Source organism: Uranotaenia lowii, chromosome 3 (assembly GCF_029784155.1).
Source record: "Uranotaenia lowii strain MFRU-FL chromosome 3, ASM2978415v1, whole genome shotgun sequence".
Taxonomy (NCBI): domain Eukaryota; kingdom Metazoa; phylum Arthropoda; class Insecta; order Diptera; family Culicidae; genus Uranotaenia; species Uranotaenia lowii.
The window spans coordinates 127,291,818-127,310,850 of record NC_073693.1 but is presented as its reverse complement, the minus strand read 5'-3'; the positions used below and the strand labels follow the sequence as shown (position 1 = coordinate 127,310,850).

Genomic DNA, 19,033 nt, shown 5'->3' with positions numbered 1-19,033 from the left:
TCAAGGGAACTGAATAGCTGACTTTCGCCAAAAGGTTTTTATATCTAAATTTTTCGATAAGATTAAAATTGGATAGCTGTAAATACTGCTATAGCGGAAGTGGAACACTTCAACTTAAGGTTCTAAAAAATTTTTCGTAAGTCATCGATCAAAACGTGTACCGTTGTTCATCTCAACGTGACAAGCCAGTTATTGAAGCAGACGTCATGTCTATTGAGAATAAGCGATGCCAACGCGTATTGCTCAGCTGTTATATAACGTGTCAACTGAAAGCTATCGGAAATGTGTTTCAAGTGATGCACTTGTAAAAAAATATCAAACTTCAAACATTGATAAAGCAAACCATTCATTAATAAAGGGTGTTCGGATAAAAAAAGTGGTTAAACTAAATTGAGTGAAGATCGATTATTTGTTTATAAACCTTCATCCGTTCCAGAAAGTTTATCCGTTACGATCTCTGGAGTGTTGACACTCCTGACTACAATCGCTATATTGCGGTTACTGGGATAATTTCTAACCGCGCGACGGTAGCCTTCCGTGCGGTTGGCTAGCCGGAGCAGTAAACACTGTTAAAAAAATCACTCTCACTCACTAATTTTATTGAAAAGTTTAGAAGTAAATTCTTGAATAACAAATCTTTTTTTTTTTTTGCAAGAGCTAGGACAAAGCATGAAGTCATCGGAATAAAATATTATTATCCTTAGAATTCATTGAGATTGAATTAATTACGAGCGCGCAAGCATAACTTGGGAACTTTTCAAGGAAATGCAATTCTGCTATGTGAGGGTAAAATTTGAAGAAGTTTTTTTTAAGGAAGTACTCCCCTCTTCTGGGGAAGAAGATGGAAGCTTCTACATTATTGAAAACACATTTTTCTATAACCTGAGAATTAACGATTTTGGCATGACGAAGATATTTGATGAGATAAATGCGTCGTTGATACTCTTTGACTTTTTATGCTGGTTGAATTCGATTTTGTTGTCGTTAAAATGTAACAAATCGATATGAGAAGTTAAAAAAAGTAGTTTTGTACGGTTAATAATCTATTATAGGAAATAAGATCATACATACCGCAAAAATTGGACGGCGTATTCAAAACTACGAAATTTGTGCGATCTGTCAAATCAGTATAAAATCTGTCGGATTTCTTCACGCTAACCGCTTTTCAGTTAAACTTTATACGGATAACTGCGACCACAGAGAACAGACATACAAGCTAGCCCACGAAACTTGTGTCAAATTTCCAACGATAGTTTTGAACAATTTTTTTGTTTTTTGGCTGGGCCTTTTCGAAAACTGGCCACCTGAAAATTTGATTTGTAACTTTTGAACGGCGCAATGTCATCTATTTCAAGTCAATTTCTAACGTATTTTTTGAATGTCATCATTTGAAATTTTACACACTTTTGGAAGTTTTTTTGTTCGAGCTTATACGTCTGTTCTCTGTGCTGCGACTTCAAAACATTGCACGAAATTCATCTTTCAATGAAAGGGACAATATTCTTGAATATTTTTATCGACTCGTGCTCAGCAGACACTTTAATTTGTAATTAATGTGGTGAATGAAAAAGAAACAAAAAAATTCTACCAAATATTGCATTTGCGCTACCGTGTCGTCGAGCTCTAAACTTATTTAAACAACTTAAGGTTATCATTTTTTTCGTGATTTTGTTCGCTGATTGTATAATCTTATAGGATATATCACAAACAAACTTTTTATAAACATTAGAAAATTGGATAGTAATATTATCTCTTTCGTTAAAAATTGGATTTCGTGCAATGTTTTGCAGTCGCAGTTATCCGTACAAAGGTTGACAGAAAAGAGGTTAGCGTGTAGAACTCCCACAGATTTTACACTGATTTGACAGGTCGCACGAATGTACAAGTTCGCACAAATGTCGCAGTCATTAGTGCGCTGCGATTAATATGTAGTGTATTTGTTTGTTTGACAACTTTTTATTTATTTTTCCGTGATTTTGACCGCTAATTGACCAATCTCCATGCAAACACAATTTTTTTTATAAGCAATAGATAATCCGATAATAATATTTGGTATATATGTTTGTTTTGACAACTTTCTACTAAATCATCTTTCAATGTTTTTCGCTTGTTCAGCCGATTTAATTTCAGTCGATAAATAATCATTATGTAGAATTATGCTTTTCTTGAATATTGTAATTTTTTTTACAGTGGTACCCTCCGGGAGCCCAAATCAGCTATCGCAGAAATAGAAAAAAAGAGTGGATCAACAATATTGCTGATCCACTCTTTTTTTCTATTTCTGCGATAGCTGATTTGGGCTCCCGTAGGGTACCACTGTAAAAAAAATTACAGTAGTCAAGAAAAAAATGAGCATTGTTCGACATAAGGATTATTTATCGACTGAAATTAAATCGGATGAACAAGCGGAAAACATTGCAAGATGATTTAATAAAAAGTTATCAAACAAACATGTATACCAAATAATATTATCGGATTATCTATTGTTTATAAAACAAAAAATTGTGTTTGCCTTGAGCTTGGTCAATCAGCGGTCAAAATCACGGAAAAATGAATAGTAAAAAAAACCTGTTTGCGATGGGGTCAATCAGCAGACAAATTCACGAAAAAAAAAAATGAAAACCTGTAGTTGTTTCAATAAGTTTAGAGTTTGACGACACGGTAGCGATCATTCATTGAATGTTGGATTTCGTGCTATGTTTTGCAGTCGGAGTTATCCGTATAAAGTTTAACCGAAAAGCGGTTAGAGTGTAGAAAACCGTCAGATTTTATACTGATTTGACAGATCGCACAAATTTTCGATGCGATTGGTATTATTTCCTATAATAGATTATTCACCGTACACAACTCCTTTTTTTAACTTCTCACATACGATTTGTTACATTTTAACGACAACATTATTGAATTCGACCAGCATAAAAAGTATCAAAGACGCATTTATCGCATCAAAAATCTTCGCCATGCCAAATTCATTAATTCTCAGGCTATGGAAAAATGTGTTTTCAATAATGTAGATTGTTTTTTGTTTTGTCTGGGATTTTAAAGCTCGTAATTAATTCAATTTCAATGAATACTAAAAATAATAATATTTCATTCCGATGACTTCATGTTTTGTCCTTTCTTGCAAAATAATTATTTGAAGATTGATTCAAGAATTTACTTCTTAACTTTTCAATGAAATTAGTGAGTAAGAGTGAATTTTTTGACTGTGTTTACTGCTCCGGCTAGTCTACCGCACGGAAGGCTACCGTCGCGCGATTAGAAATTTTCCCAGTAACCGCAATATCTCTCTTGTCTTTCTATTGATTTTAATGATTTTGGAAACCTCGTAACGAAACTAAAATATGTTTTTCAGACAATATTCACCTACAACACTTCGGTTTCCCGTTATTCAAATCGTAAGAAAAAAATCTCAAAAAACATGCTCGGTAAAAAATTGTAAATTAGCTACAAAATGCTTAAAAACATTTCACTAAGTGTCCAAGATAGCTGAAGTTAGGAGCTATCTATTGAACATAAGAATGTATTTTTTAAGAAATTTTATAAGTTCAAGTCATGACCACAAAACATCCAAAAACGTAGTGTAAAAACCGTACTTTTCAATTAATGAATCGTCAAAATTGACTAAGTTACATTCGATAAATTTTGAAAAAAAAAAAATGATTGAAAAGTTGACGTCATATGCAATTTCTCAGATTTTCTTGCACTTCAATTCAACTTTGTACGGCATTTTAAGTATTTAAATGCATGATCAGCGATATGAACTTCCAAAAACTGTTTATACACCCCCAGTGTAAAAATTAGATTTCTTCCCAAAAACCCACCAGAAAATTAAAACAAGTGTTATTGTTGTCTGTCTGTCTGTCTGTCTGTCTGTCTGTCTGTCTGTCTGTCTGTCTGTCTGTCTGTCTGTCTGTCTGTCTGTCTGTCTGTCTGTCTGTCTGTCTGTCTGTCTGTCTGTCTGTCTGTCTGTCTGTCTGTCTGTCTGTCTGTCTGTCTGTCTGTCTGTCTGTCTGTCTGTCTGTCTGCCTGTCTGCCTGTCTGCCTGTCTGCCTGTCTGCCTGTCTGCCTGTCTGCCTGTCTGCCTGTCTGCCTGTCTACGTGTCTGCCTGTCTGCCTGTCTGCCTGTCTGCCTGTCTGCCTGTCTGCCTGTCTGCCTGTCTGCCTGTCTGCCTGTCTGCCTGTCTGCCTGTCTGCCTGTCTGCCTGTCTGCCTGTCTGCCTGTCTGCCTGTCTGCCTGTCTGCCTGTCTGCCTGTCTGCCTGTCTGCCTGTCTGCCTGTCTGCCTGTCTGCCTGTCTGCCTGTCTGCCTGTCTGCCTGTCCGCCTGTCTGCCTGTCTGCCTGTCTGTCTGTCTGTCTGTCTGTCTGTCTGCCTGTCTGCCTGTCTGTCTGTCTGTCTGTCTGTCTGTCTGTCTGTCTGTCTGTCTGTCTGTCTGTCTGTCTGTCTGTCTGTCTGTCTGTCTGTCTGTCTGTCTGTCTGTCTGTCTGTCTGTCTGTCTGTCTGTCTGTCTGTCTGTCTGTCTGTCTGTCTGTCTGTCTGTCTGTCTGTCTGTCTGTCTGTCTGTCTGTCTGTCTGTCTGTCTGTCTGTCTGTCTGTCTGTCTGTCTGTCTGTCTGTCTGTCTGTCTGTCTGTCTGTCTGTCTGTCTGTCTGTCTGTCTGTCTGTCTGTCTGTCTGTCTGTCTGTCTGTCTGTCTGTCTGTCTGTCTGTCTGTCTGTCTGTCTGTCTGTCTGTCTGTCTGTCTGTCTGTCTGTCTGTCTGTCTGTCTGTCTGTCTGTCTGTCTGTCTGTCTGTCTGTCTGTCTGTCTGTCTGTCTGTCTGTCTGTCTGTCTGTCTGTCTGTCTGTCTGTCTGTCTGTCTGTCTGTCTGTCTGTCTGTCTGTCTGTCTGTCTGTCTGTCTGTCTGTCTGTCTGTCTGTCTGTCTGTCTGTCTGTCTGTCTGTCTGTCTGTCTGTCTGTCTGTCTGTCTGTCTGTCTGTCTGTCTGTCTGTCTGTCTGTCTGTCTGTCTGTCTGTCTGTCTGTCTGTCTGTCTGTCTGTCTGTCTGTCTGTCTGTCTGTCTGTCTGTCTGTCTGTCTGTCTGTCTGTCTGTCTGTCTGTCTGTCTGTCTGTCTGTCTGTCTGTCTGTCTGTCTGTCTGTCTGTCTGTCTGTCTGTCTGTCTGTCTGTCTGTCTGTCTGTCTGTCTGTCTGTCTGTCTGTCTGTCTGTCTGTCTGTCTGTCTGTCTGTCTGTCTGTCTGTCTGTCTGTCTGTCTGTCTGTCTGTCTGTCTGTCTGTCTGTCTGTCTGTCTGTCTGTCTGTCTGTCTGTCTGTCTGTCTGTCTGTCTGTCTGTCTGTCTGTCTGTCTGTCTGTCTGTCTGTCTGTCTGTCTGTCTGTCTGTCTGTCTGTCTGTCTGTCTGTCTGTCTGTCTGTCTGTCTGTCTGTCTGTCTGTCTGTCTGTCTGTCTGTCTGTCTGTCTGTCTGTCTGTCTGTCTGTCTGTCTGTCTGTCTGTCTGTCTGTCTGTCTGTCTGTCTGTCTGTCTGTCTGTCTGTCTGTCTGTCTGTCTGTCTGTCTGTCTGTCTGTCTGTCTGTCTGTCTGTCTGTCTGTCTGTCTGTCTGTCTGTCTGTCTGTCTGTCTGTCTGTCTGAGACCCTTCCCTCTTTCCAACAGATGGTTACAAATTGGGAAGAGTATTTATATACAAGAAATATTTCTATGATGATTTGGTTTCCCTCACGGGATATGAAAGAGAAGAGAGGGGCCATACGTTCGTTTTGATAAATTCTAAAGCTCATTAAATAAATTGAACCGAATTTTATGTGGGAGAGTATAATTGTACGAGAAATGATTGTATGATTATCAAAAAATCCTTTTCACCTTCCACTGGGGTATAAGAATAGGGAAAGGAAAATTTCATTATAATGAAATTATCTTCACACAATTTATTAATTTTTAAAAGGTGTGGCAAAGCACACCGGGTCAGCTAGTAAATAATAAAAAGTTTTTTTTTTATGATGTTGGTGCAAATCATTATCAGTAAATTAGTAGTTAAATATGTAAATGTAGGACAGTTGGACAAAAGCTAAACATTAGAATATTTCCTTTTGAAGTCACACGTCTGATAATCCTCGACTACTACTTTATTTTGATAAATTTCGAACAAAATGTTCATGGTCAAAAGACCATCAACATCGAAACTTTCCCTGAATTTCAGCATGGAAAGCCTAGGCCACCTGTTTGTTTTAGCAGTGATTCCTAGAACTCCCCCGACAGTCAACGAGAACAGTTCTAAGGTAAAAAGCTGATGCGCAAGATGCGCGTGTGATATTTTAATTACCAGATTCGTAATTAAGTGCCCCTATTGTTCGAATTAAAAAAAAAAAAAGTCTCGCGGGGCTGAGCATCTGGGTCATATTTACGGTTTGCCATCTGAGGCATATAGTAAAATTGATGGTACTTATTTAACCCATTCGAGACGGAGGCCTTTTTACGACATTCGTACTCATAGTACTTTACTCTAAGATAACTTTTGTGTCGTTTGATTTTCATCAAAGCCATTTCCCAATACATTTTGCCTAACATTTGCGGATTCCATTGATATAATAATATTAGTTTTCCGAGCAATAGTAAACTCACAATGAAAGATTGTTCTGACAAAGGCACAAAAATTCCATTGCACACACGGTGTGCAGTCGGTCTCGAACGGGATAACTGGAAGGGGTCCCTCGCGATCTTTGCCCGTGGTGCTGGATTGACCTTGAACGTGAGGCATTTTTGGACTGGCTCCGTAAGCTGCAATTCCACGGAACGGAAGACCCGCTTAATGTGTCATATATCCATCCTCAGGCGCAAATGTGCTCGCGCTTTGCGTAAAGCGAACGGTTTGGCGGATGCAACTTCTGTTGTCTGTTGTTGAGCCAAACACCTGCCCAGAAACGGAACGGTCAGCCAGCAGCAGCAATGCCGGAAAATAAATAAATTTGAAATGAAGACAGCCAAATATCCCGCGGTTTTAATTTTTGTTTTTTTTTCTGCTGCTGTTGTTGTGTGTTTTGTTTTTGGTGCGCGCCTAGAGTCTCGGCCAGGCAGAGGGAGGACAATGAGTTGTGACTGGAGATGGTTTGCGATAGCCCGGTGGTGTTTATATCAATGTCGGAGGTATGGTTCGTTGGACTTTTGCGCATTCGCGTGTTTACTCAACGATGGCTTCCGCGTATCAACTGCGGGAAAATAACGGGTTAAGTCAACTGATTTAGGTTCGGATTGTTTAATCCCAGTGTTTTTCGGTTAGATTTTTGAAAACAATTTACAAGTTAAAACATATGAAAAAGAGGGAAAAAAAAATAAACCGTCCTTGTCGATTTAGGCATTTATGCTGAATAAACGTGGACAACCTAAGACTAACATTTGACACCCTTTACCGAGGTGGGAATCGAATCCGTACATGTGGACTTGTGAAATCCGTCTCCAAACGCGACGCCAACCACTCGGCCACCGAGGCGTACAATATGTATGAGTTAATGTAAACAAAAGCGAACAAAATGGCTTTTACTCAACTTTTGACAAAGAAAATAGGCTTCGATGATGCAAGAAGGAAAGCATAAAAATGTTTAAAGTATTTCGAATTTTGTTTGCTTTTTCAATTTTTATTGAACTAAGCAACTACTAAACACATGTTTACACTTCAATTTTCTAATACCGTAAAACAGGGTAACATTGCTCACCGGGGTAGCTTTGATCAACATGACTTTTTTTCCACACAATCATCAATAGCTAAGTCTAAAGTTAAAATATCTTAAAACTTTTTTCTACGTTTAAAAGCCTACAAATTGGTAAAAATTTGGTTTGTTTTTGAAAATTTCGAATGTAAGTAAAAATGTTGTTTCAAAATCTTGAAATATCTATTTTTTCAAAGGCTCGCAAACAAACACCCTTCCTGATAAAATCCTAGCGTTTATTAGCGTTTATTATTTTATTATTCAACTTTCTTCCTTAGCAAATTTATAGTTTGGTGTAGTTTTTGTTGTTGATTTTTTTGCAAGTGTTTTGATTTTCAAGTAGGGATTTATTAAAACGAATTAGATGAATTAAATAAATATTATCCCAAATTTTGATTTTTATTAAGGACTAGCTGACCCGGCAAACTTTGTTTAGCCTGTAATTTTTTATTTTTTTTTATATTTTAGCACTGTTCCTTAGTCAGCCTTCCTTTTAAGTGTATAAAAGCTAGTTGATACCTTTGTATTTAAAAAAAAATCCAGAATTATGGTTCGTTATTCGAATTTCATTATTTTAAGTTCATTAAAAAATCGCTAATGGAATGGAAAATATCATACATAAATTTATATTCGAAACCGGCAGTTCGTGACACAAAAACGCTCATAAGATTTGCTCTAATAAGTTCGCAAACTTTTGTTTAGCAAACTTATTTTCTTGTTGAGGTAGCGTATAATAAAATACTGCTAATGATCAGTTCCGGTAACTGAAGAACGCTTAATCTATCAAGTTTCTATTTAGTTTAGTCATCATTCCTATTCAAAAACTCCTATCTGAAAAAGTATTTTAAAAATGTTGAAGATTAATTTCAACAGAAGTCATAAATAGAGTTGTATTTTCGATTTGTGTTAACCTTTGTATTTAAATACATTACAGTTTTCTTTAAACATGGTCGTCAGAATAGAAAAATTAAAAAATGGACCCGGAACATTTAAAGAGTAATGAATATAAAATTAATTTTTTTTTAATTATTTAAAATGTCTTTTTTTCGGACTCTGCACTAAATACACTAATTGAATCTTATTGTGAATTCACAGAGCTGAGTTTGACAAATATTTAAGAATTCAGAAAAAAATACTATTTATTTCATTTTACATTTGTGTAATCATTATCTTTTTTTCAATTTTCAGTTAGGGATTGGCAAATTGCACTAAGAATTAAAGAATTTAGAAAAAAAGAATTTAAACTTTCTTGTATTTAGTTTTTTTTCTCTTAACAGGCAAACACTGAATGAAAGCAAATCTATTTTTAGTATTTGGAATAAAAATTCAAAATATTCACAAATTACTTAAATTTATAGTTTATGATCGTAAGATAAGAAACTGTAATCCAGACAGTTAAATTTAATTCTGAATTTATTGTTAATTTGAATCAATATTCTAAATTTGGCTTTATGAATCCAGATTTCCAATTATATCAAAACGTTAATGTTAAAGCTGGATTTTTGTTGATCTTGATTTTATTTTTTATTGGTCGAATTTAAGTGTTTATATTCTTTAATTTACTTAGGTTTGCTTGACAGATTGTTATTTTAGATCTTATATCTGGTACGACATTTTTTTTGTATTTTTGTGCGTTGGTTCAGATTTTTCTCTATACTTAAATGTTCGAAATTTTAGGTGGCATGCTTTTTACTTAAAATTTAATATTCTTTCAAGTTTTTGATGATATTATGATGATATTATTGATTACGATCTTTTTTTTCTGACTTTTGAAACTGACAGTTGGATCTAATATCAAGATAAAGTCCTATAAAGCTAAACTTTTCTAAAGTTCCGATTGATCACTGAGCATGAGAGGTAGTGTGGATTTTCCAATGTTTCCTGATCCTTCAATCCGTTTTTATGATTATGATTCAATTTACTTGGGATCACAGAATTAATTACCTTCAATTTTCAAACTAACTGGATAAAATCAACAAAAAATAAATTAAGGTGATCTTTTACCAGTTATAAGACTTTCTATTAGTGTTACCAAAACTCATGAAAAATGATTTGATAATGAAAAGTTTCAATTCAATCTCATTAAGTTGTTTTGAGTCTATTGGAAATTTTACAGCCATATTGCTTGAGTTGCTAAAAGAATATGACATTTCAATAAAATTAACGGTGAACGAACAAACATCTAAAAAAAAATCTAAGATTGATGATTTGATTCTTTTTTCTCAGGGATAAAAAAATCATCTTAGAATTGCCTTGATTCTGATGCAAAAAATACAAATTTTGTCAATATTCTTCGTACAGGCTTTGCTATGCTTCGTAGTTGCGGAACCCCATAGAGCAAATCACATCCAAGTATCCATTTTACTGGTGCCACGTGAAAAGTACACTTGCAACGAAAATGGGCGCCAAAACTTCCTATAGAGAGATGGATGCACATCAGTAAGCCTTGATTGCTTTTGGCGCCTTCCTACTCTGGGTGATTCGAAAGAAAAAAAAATTGAAATTGGGTGCCATGACTTTTATTTGATACGAATAAAAACTAAAAATTAATTTTCAAATTCCACAAAAACATTTTCAAAACTATCTCTCCGTTGTGTTATTCTTCGCGTGAAGACGAATACAACAAAAAAAATCGCATGCAAATCGGATGATCCAGTGAAGAGTTTTGCGTGTTCGCACATTTCTGTATGGGCTGTCTCTCTCCCTGTTTTATATATATATATATAGATTAAACTGTAAATAGCTCTCCATAGGATGATACAAACAACATGCTTTGTTCAGCTAAGTTTAAGTGCACAAAAATTCGCATCTTTTGATGGCATTGCACAGTGGTGCAGAACATCAATCTAGTTGTATGAAATTAATAGCGCCCAGGGATAAAGAGATAGACATTTGATGTCTTCAGCAACAATGTTCAGTTTTACATGGAGCATATTCCAGTATCAAAATTTTTGCCAAGGGATCCACCGATAGCGAGATAAAAATGCTATTTTTTTATTTTTCAAATTAGGGCTTTGATGCCTTCGACAAAGTTGTTTAGCTGATCAAAATATATAAGTTTGTTGAATATGTCAAAGTCCTATCACATAATCCTCAGGAGTTACAGTCAAAGTAAAAAAAATCTCTTAAAAAACAGTTTTTTGAACCTGACACTTTGTAGATTGGATAAAAAGGTTCGCTGTCTTTGAAACAAAGTTGAAACAAGCCACGATCTACAATTGTCTCATACAATATGATGGGCTTAGAAGTTGCTGATAGAGTGTCCGTCCCGGGATTTCCCGGTCGGGAATTCCCGGGAATTTAGAAAATTCGGGAATTCCCGACTTGAAAGTAATATTTATGCATTTATTTGAAAACTTAAAAATGAAGAAGACATCGCTTTCTTCATATGAAAAGCAAATTTGTAAAGTGTTCAGAAAAACGAAAAAAGGTTGGAAAAATCAAACAAACTAAAAGATAATTTTTTTTATTAACCCCTAGTTGCATGAATGAATTCTTCATTTGACTTATTCAGGCTATTTTATTGTTCATTTGACTGTTTTCAATTTATTATTGTTGAAAACAGGTTGAGTTATTTGATTAAAAATAAGTCGAAAAACATTATGAAGAGTACATTTTGAACAAATTATGGGCTTTTATGCACTACAGGTTTGAATCGAATAGCATATATACATGTTTTTGAATATTTCCCGGGATCCCGGGAATTCCCGGGAAACAGGCCACCAGATTTCCCGATTCCCGGGAATGAGAAAACGGCCGGGAAATGGACACTCTAATTGCTGAAGCTCTTTAGAAAGCATTTAGTGTATTTTATTGGCAATTTTGGAAGGCTAGTCCATCCAAAAATGCATATTTTCGCAACACCCCGCAAATTAACGGGGATATTGGTGGAACTAGTGGAGATTTGAATGATTGAAAATGCTTTTTTTCTTATTAATAAAACATTTTTATAAGAAAAATCGTAATATAAACTATACAATATCAAAACTAGTTTGCTACTATAAGTAAAAAAACTTCTTAGTTTATCGGTTAAGTTTTGATAAGAAATTCTATACATTTATCACCGTCTAGAACTAGCCAAGAAGCCAAGACCTAGTTAAAAAAGGGGCTGAAGTAAGCATTAATCTAAAGCAAAACCGGTTTTATTGTTCATGTATATGATATTTAATACTAATTTAGTGCTCCACCAAATTTGACAGATTAGTTCCATAAATTTTTTGAAGTTTGAATGATTTGATAAATCGAATTTGAATGTCTATTAATGAAACAAAATATATAAAAGAAAACTGCAACACTTTATTTGTTCAAGCCATATCAGTTCATGCTTGAATAATTCCAGAACGATCCAGAAGGGCGGCGCTCCAGAAAGATCCAGAGACACCTAAACATTTTATTCCATTGGATTCTATGTGGAAGGTTCTAGAATTTTCATCCGTTGTTCACATTTGCATGCACGGAAGAGTCCAGAACAATCCTGGCGCGCAAGGCATCGTACGCATAAGGGGGTTCCAGAACATTCCAATGGCTTTAAATAAGAGCGCGCGCGTCGTGGTGGGTGAGTTGTTAATCTGATCCGCGTGTTTTTGCCTCGTCCGTCGCGAAAGTAACCTACCAACAAGTGACCTTCCAAAGTAATTGATAGAGAAAAAGTTGAGAATAATAAAGAGGAAAATAGTAGTGCTAATTAAGTGTGTTTATTAATTTGTTCGCCAAAAATACAGTCCATTGCCAAGACATTGGTCCAATCGAACCGGATAGAACTGTAGTGTTGTCAATCCGGAAGTTCCGGAGCAGTGCAGTGAAGTGAATATTTGAAAGAACGTTAAAAGTTAAAAAAAAAAAAACAGAAGTGTGAACTGTTGTGAAAAAAGTGTAATCAGTATAGTGAAAATTTCTGTTGCTTATCCGGAATGGCTAGTAACGGCGCTACCCCAAAAACAAGAGGAGCAAAGAAAAAGCCAATGAAATTGGAAGAAGCCGTAACAGAAATGGATCGAGCTGATGTTCTGATACGCTGCAGAAATTTGGAGCAAGGGAAAGTGACTCGCCTGTTCAATGTTTTGTATCCGCAGGATGGTGGAATGGTGGAGTTGTCTCCAGGGCAGATTAAGGCTTACCAGTTGATGCTGGAAAGGGCCTACGCAGAGTACCAACATCTCCACAGACAAGTATTAGAACTGGTCTCATCAGAAGCACGGGATGCCCATGACGAACAGTTTGAGGAGTTCGACGTTATGTATGCTGAGGTGGTTGTTGCTCTGGAGGAACAATCCAACAGAATATCTGCCAGCGCAGTAGGTGCCCCTACAACTTCCGCCACGCCGTCAACCATGATCGTCCATCAGCCCCTACGAATGCCCATACCTACTTTCGATGGTCGTTACGAAAGTTGGCCAAAATTCAAATCGATGTTTAAGGATTTAGTTGACAAATCTCCTGGACTCCTGACTCTCCGGCCGTTAAACTTTACCATCTTGAGAAAGCACTGGTTGGAAGCGCAGCCGGTTTGATTGATGCCAGAACGATTAACGAGGGAAATTATGCCCACGCCTGGGAAATCCTAGAAGAAAGATTTGAAAACAAGCGACACACTATAGATACCCACATCGTCGGCTTGTTTAACTTGAAGAAAATGGCGAAAGAAAACCATCTCGAATTGCGGGCTCTTATTGATGAATGCACCAGACACGTCGAAGGACTTAAGTTCCTGGACCAGGAGTTCACTGGAGTTTCGGAGTTGATTTTGATCCATCTATTGACATCCGCCTTAGATAAGGACACCCGCCGACGCTGGGAAGGCACAATAAAACATGGAAGCTTGCCAAGTTATACTGAAACGTTGAAATTTCTGAAAGAGCAATGTTTTATCTTAGAACGTTGCGAAAATTCTTCGATTAAGGGCAACCAGCAACATTCGAGTTCATCTTCAAACAAATTCACCATAACCAAAGCCAACTCAGCAGTCATCATGAACAAACCAGCGGTATTGTGTGAATTCTGCGACAAGGATCACCCTAACTTTTCTTGCCTGGAGTTCAGAAATCTGTCAATCCAAGAGCGTTGGGCTAAGGTAAAGGAGGAACAGATGTGTTTCAACTGTCTACGCCGAGGACATCTTAGCAAGGGCTGCCCTTCGAATAAAACATGCTCCAAGTGCCGAAATCGCCACCACAGTCTTTTGCATTTCCAAGAAGGAACCACATCCATCGAAACCAAAACTCTCCCGATGCCGAATTCTACTCAACCGTCAATTCAGCCTCATAAGCAAATGCGCAGGGAGGAACTGGAGGAACATACGCTTACCACCGCTGCGTGTGCCAGTCATCAATCAAACCCACCTCAAGTACTTCTTCTCACTGCAATCGTGGATGTTCTGGATGAAAATAATAAGCTCCGTCCCTGTCGTGTTCTTCTAGACAGTGGCTCTCAAGTTAACTTGATGAGTGAAGCAATGGCTACAGAGTTGAGAGTAAAGAAGCGTCCTTCAAACGTCACAGTTGCTGGAATCAACGGAATCCAAACCAGTTCTTCAAACGTCGTCTTAGTTGAACTCCGTTCTCGGTACACCGACTTTCGTGCCAACATCCATTGTTTGATAACGAGCCGAGTTACTGCTAATATTCCCTCGACGGACATTGATATGAAGTCATTCGAACTTCCTCGTGGGGTGGAATTGGCAGACCCATACTTCCACAAATCCAAGAAGATCGACATGTTGCTTGGTAACCAGTGGTTCATGAAATTACTGATGCCTGGAGCTATTTCTGTTGCAGACAATCTTCCACTATTTCGGGAGACCCAACTTGGTTGGGTTGTGGGTGGAGAATATGACTCTGGTTATTCTCCTGCCGTTGTACAGACGAATACCATCACCTTAGAACAACTGAATGAATCTGTAAAGAAGTTTTGGGCAGTAGAGGAGATCCCAGATAACGAACACGTATTGGCTGAAGATGAAGAATGTGAAAAACATTTTCTTTCCACCCACCAACGGGATGTATCGGGGCGTTATGTAGTTGAGCTCCCTCTTCGAGACTGCATTGGAGACCTTGGCGATTCTCGTTCCTTGGCTCGCAAAAGGTTTTTTGCTCTAGAACGACGACTTGCTACACAACCCGTGTTGAAGAAGCAATATTCCGATTTCATGGAAGAGTATGAATCGTTGGGACATTGCAAACAAGTGCGCGAAGAAGACGATCCTCCAAATCTCCTCAAATGGTACCTACCACATCACGCGGTACTCCGTCCGTCAAATAGTACAACCAAGTGTCGCGTGGTGTTTGATGCTTCTGCCAAGGTGAATGGACTATCCCTAAACGACGTCCTTAAGGTTGGCTCCATCCCGCAAAGTGATTTACAATCGATTGTGCTGCGATTCCGTGAACCTCGCTATGTCTTGAGTGCCGACATAGCCAAAATGTACCGACAAATAAGAGTTGACAGTGCCCATACCCCGCTCCAACGTGTGTTTTGGAGAAAGGACTCTTCCAAGCCTCTTCGAGTCCTTGAGCTAACGACGGTAACCTATGGTACTGCTGCTGCCCCCTTTTTGGCCACCCGTGCGCTAAAACAGCTGGCCATTGATGAAGCCGATCATTTTCCGCTGGCAACCGAGGTGGTGCTCAAAAACTGTTATGTTGATAATTTGCTCTTCGGTTTCAACGACATTGAACAGGCTTCCGAAGCCCAGTTCCAGCTGATACAAATGCTTAATTCCGGAGGAATGCCACTCCATAAATGGGCTTCAAATAGTTCGGATTTGCTTCGAAATGTTCCCGAGGAAGACAGAGAAGTGATGGTAAAAATAGAAGAATTCGGCCCGAATGAAGTAATTAAAACCTTGGGCCTTATGTGGGACCCTCAGGAAGATGAACTGTTGTTTGTGCCCCTTCCATCATCCGAGCTTTCTGTTCCCACCAAACGCGAAGTGTTATCTCTTATAGCTCGGATCTTTGATCCGCTTGGCCTGGTCGCACCTGTAGTTGTTCTGGGAAAACTATTAATGCAGGGCGTTTGGAACGAAAAGATCGATTGGGATGAAAAGATAACGACAGAGTTAGTGCCACAATGGGAACAATTTTGCGAAGCTATAAACAGTGTTGGAATGCTACGGATCCCTCGTCAAGTCGTGGCTCCTATGGCAATTCGTTTCGAAATTCATGGGTTTGCTGATGCATCTCTGTTCGCATATGGAGCCTGTGTATACATTCGATCAATCATTCATGGAAATACCGCTATCACTAGACTACTTATGGCCAAATCTCGAGTGGTTCCAAAAACAGTGTTGACGATTCCAAGGAAGGAATTGCTTGCTGCCCTTCTTTTACACCGCCTTGTTAAGAAAATTCATGATGCCATCCAACTGCCAATCAAGGAAACGGTTTTATGGAGCGACAGTCAAATAGTGCTTGCTTGGCTTAACAAAAACCCGAATCAACTAGATGTGTTTGTTCGAAACCGCGTACTAGAAATTGTCACCACGAGAGATGAATTTAAGTGGCAGTATGTGAGTACAAATGAGAATCCAGCAGACATTGTGTCTCGTGGTTTGTGTTCAACTCAATTAGCAAAGAGTGAGCTATGGTGGAAAGGCCCAAGGTTTCTAAGTGAAGAACCCTACGAGAGAAATGTACCAAAACCTCTACCTGATGATCAAATACCGGAGCTTAAAATGGACGTTGTAGTTTCTCCAGTAGTACAATTTGACGAAATACCACTACTTAAGAAATTCGAATCATTTCGTAGATTACAACGCATAATAGCTTACATGTTACGGTTTTTTAAAAATTCCAAGGAGAAGTTGAAGAGCGAACGATCATTTGCGCAGTATCCGACGATCAGCGAAATGCGAGACGCATTGATAACAATAGTGAGAATGATCCAACGAGAATCTTTTGCTACTGAAATCACCATGATAGAATCTGGAGAAGTACCCAAAAACCTGAAAACTCTAAGTCCATTCCTGGAAAATGGGATCTTGAGAGTAGGAGGACGTCTTAAGCACTCGTCATTGCCGCATAACACAAAACATCAGTTGCTTCTTCCGAACAAGCATCCAGTGGTAAAATCGTTGGTCGTTGCTCTTCATCGTGAGAATCTACACGCAGGTCCGTCTGCCCTAATGGCCATCATCCGTCGTGAATTCTGGATTTTGAGTGGTCGATCACTTATCCGTAAGGTTACACGGGAGTGTGTTTCTTGTTACAAATTTAACCCTAAGGTGTTTGAGCAGTTCATGGGCAGTCTACCTCAAGGACGATGTGAAATGTCCCCAGCGTTTTCGAAGGTTGGTGTAGATTTCGCCGGCCCCATTCTACTAAGACAAGGATTTCGGAAAGCATCACCGGTGAAAGGGTACATTTGTGTCTTTGTTTGCCTCGTTACGAAGGCGATTCATCTTGAGGCAGTTGAAAATCTCTCGACTGAAGCTTTCATCGCAGCGCTCCACCGATTTGTAGGTCGAAGAGGGGTTCCAGAGACCATACATAGTGACCACGGAACAAACTTTGTTGGGGCAAGGCACGAATTGCATCAGCTCTATAGTTTATTCAAGGACCAGCAAACGGAACGCCAGGTTTATGAGTTTTGCCAGTCTCGTGAAATCTCTTGGAAAATGATTCCTCCAAACGCTCCCCATATGGGTGGAATTTGGGAAGCTGGAGTAAAAAGCGTAAAATCAGTTCTCAAAAAGGTGACAAAGGGTGCATTACTCAATTTCGTCGAGTTCCAGACCCTCCTCATCCGCATTGAAGCGTTACTTAATTCAAGACCATTGTATGCAAACCCTGAAGATCCAAGTGAACCTGAAGCATTGACACCAGGCCATTTCGTAGCTGATCGACCACTTCTTGCGATTCCTGAACCAACGTACGACTCTATTCCCGAGAACCGACTCTCAAGATGGCAATATGTTCAAGTACTCCGAAACAATTTTTGGAAACGATGGACTCGTGAATATCTAATGGAATTGCAAGCCCGGTCAAAATGGACTCAGAGGAAGCCTAATGTTCGTCCTGGAATGGTCGTAATGATTAAGGATGAAAATTTGCCACCACAATCTTGGAAGTTGGGAATCATCGAGAAGGTTTATCCCGGAACCGACGGCTGTATCCGTGTTGTGGATTTACGAACCAAGAGTGGCCATCTTCAACGACCAATTCACAAGCTAGCCCCTCTTCCTATACTTGACAATGCGGTCGACAACACGAATCTTCCCCGGCGGGAGGATGTTCAAGCCATATCAGTTCATGCTTGAATAATTCCAGAACGATCCAGAAGGGCGGCGCTCCAGAAAGATCCAGAGACACCTAAACATTTTATTCCATTGGATTCTATGTGGAAGGTTCTAGAATTTTCATCCGTTGTTCACATTTGCATGCACGGAAGAGTCCAGAACAATCCTGGCGCGCAAGGCATCGTACGCATAAGGGGGTTCCAGAACATTCCAATGGCTTTAAATAAGAGCGCGCGCGTCGTGGTGGGTGAGTTGTTAATCTGATCCGCGTGTTTTTGCCTCGTCCGTCGCGAAAGTAACCTACCAACAAGTGACCTTCCAAAGTAATTGATAGAGAAAAAGTTGAGAATAATAAAGAGGAAAATAGTAGTGCTAATTAAGTGTGTTTATTAATTTGTTCGCCAAAAATACAGTCCATTGCCAAGACATTATTAATAAATTAAATGTTTTCAACGTTTTTTCTATAAGTAAAATAGGTAACTTTTATATAAAAAAGTGTATTTTCTATCATTCAAATCTCTACTAGTTCCACCGATTTGACTATAACTCCTGAGGGTGATGTGATAAGACTTTGACATATTCAACAAACATATATATTTTGATCACAAAAACAACTTTGTCGAAGACATCCAAATCCTAATTTTTTTCAAAAAAATTTATACTGGAATTTATTCCTAATTTGGTAAAAATTTTGATACTGGAATCATGTAAAACTGAACATTGTTGCTGAAGACATCAAAGTCTATCTCTTTATCCCTGGGCGCTATTAATTTCGTACAGTGATGTTCTGAACCACTGTGCATTGGTATCAATAAGATTTCACGCTAGGAACACATTTTGGTCAGTTAAATACACTATTTTTGGAAAATTTTCTTTTTTAAATAGCTTGCTTATTTCAAATTTTGATACAACTCGGTTCCTTTTTAATTGATGACGTGTAAAATTTAATTGTAATTGTAATTTAAATTTTTGGACCCAGATTTTTTTTTAAATCAAATCTTCTGAAAGTGGAATTTTTTCGAACATCACGCTTGCGGAACGTCTAAACATGATTTCATTTTACTCGGCCCCACACAAAAATTTTTTCTCCACAACCTTATCAAC

General features: G+C 38.6%; 1 protein-coding gene across 1 annotated transcript; it reads left to right on the top strand.

Moving 5' to 3' along the window:
* The first annotated feature begins 13,327 nt into the window (after window positions 1–13,327).
* LOC129752591 (uncharacterized) lies at window positions 13,328–17,950 on the top strand. The gene has a single exon (XM_055748366.1). It carries the CDS (start codon window positions 13,328–13,330, stop codon window positions 17,948–17,950), a length of 4,623 nt encoding a protein of 1,540 aa, XP_055604341.1.
* The last annotated feature ends 1,083 nt before the right edge of the window (window positions 17,951–19,033 follow it).

Bases quoted from the DNA above. Each gene is read 5' to 3' on its own strand.
- LOC129752591 (XM_055748366.1), top strand. From the start codon at position 13,328: ATGGCGAAAGAAAACCATCTCGAATTGCGGGCTCTTATTGATGAATGC.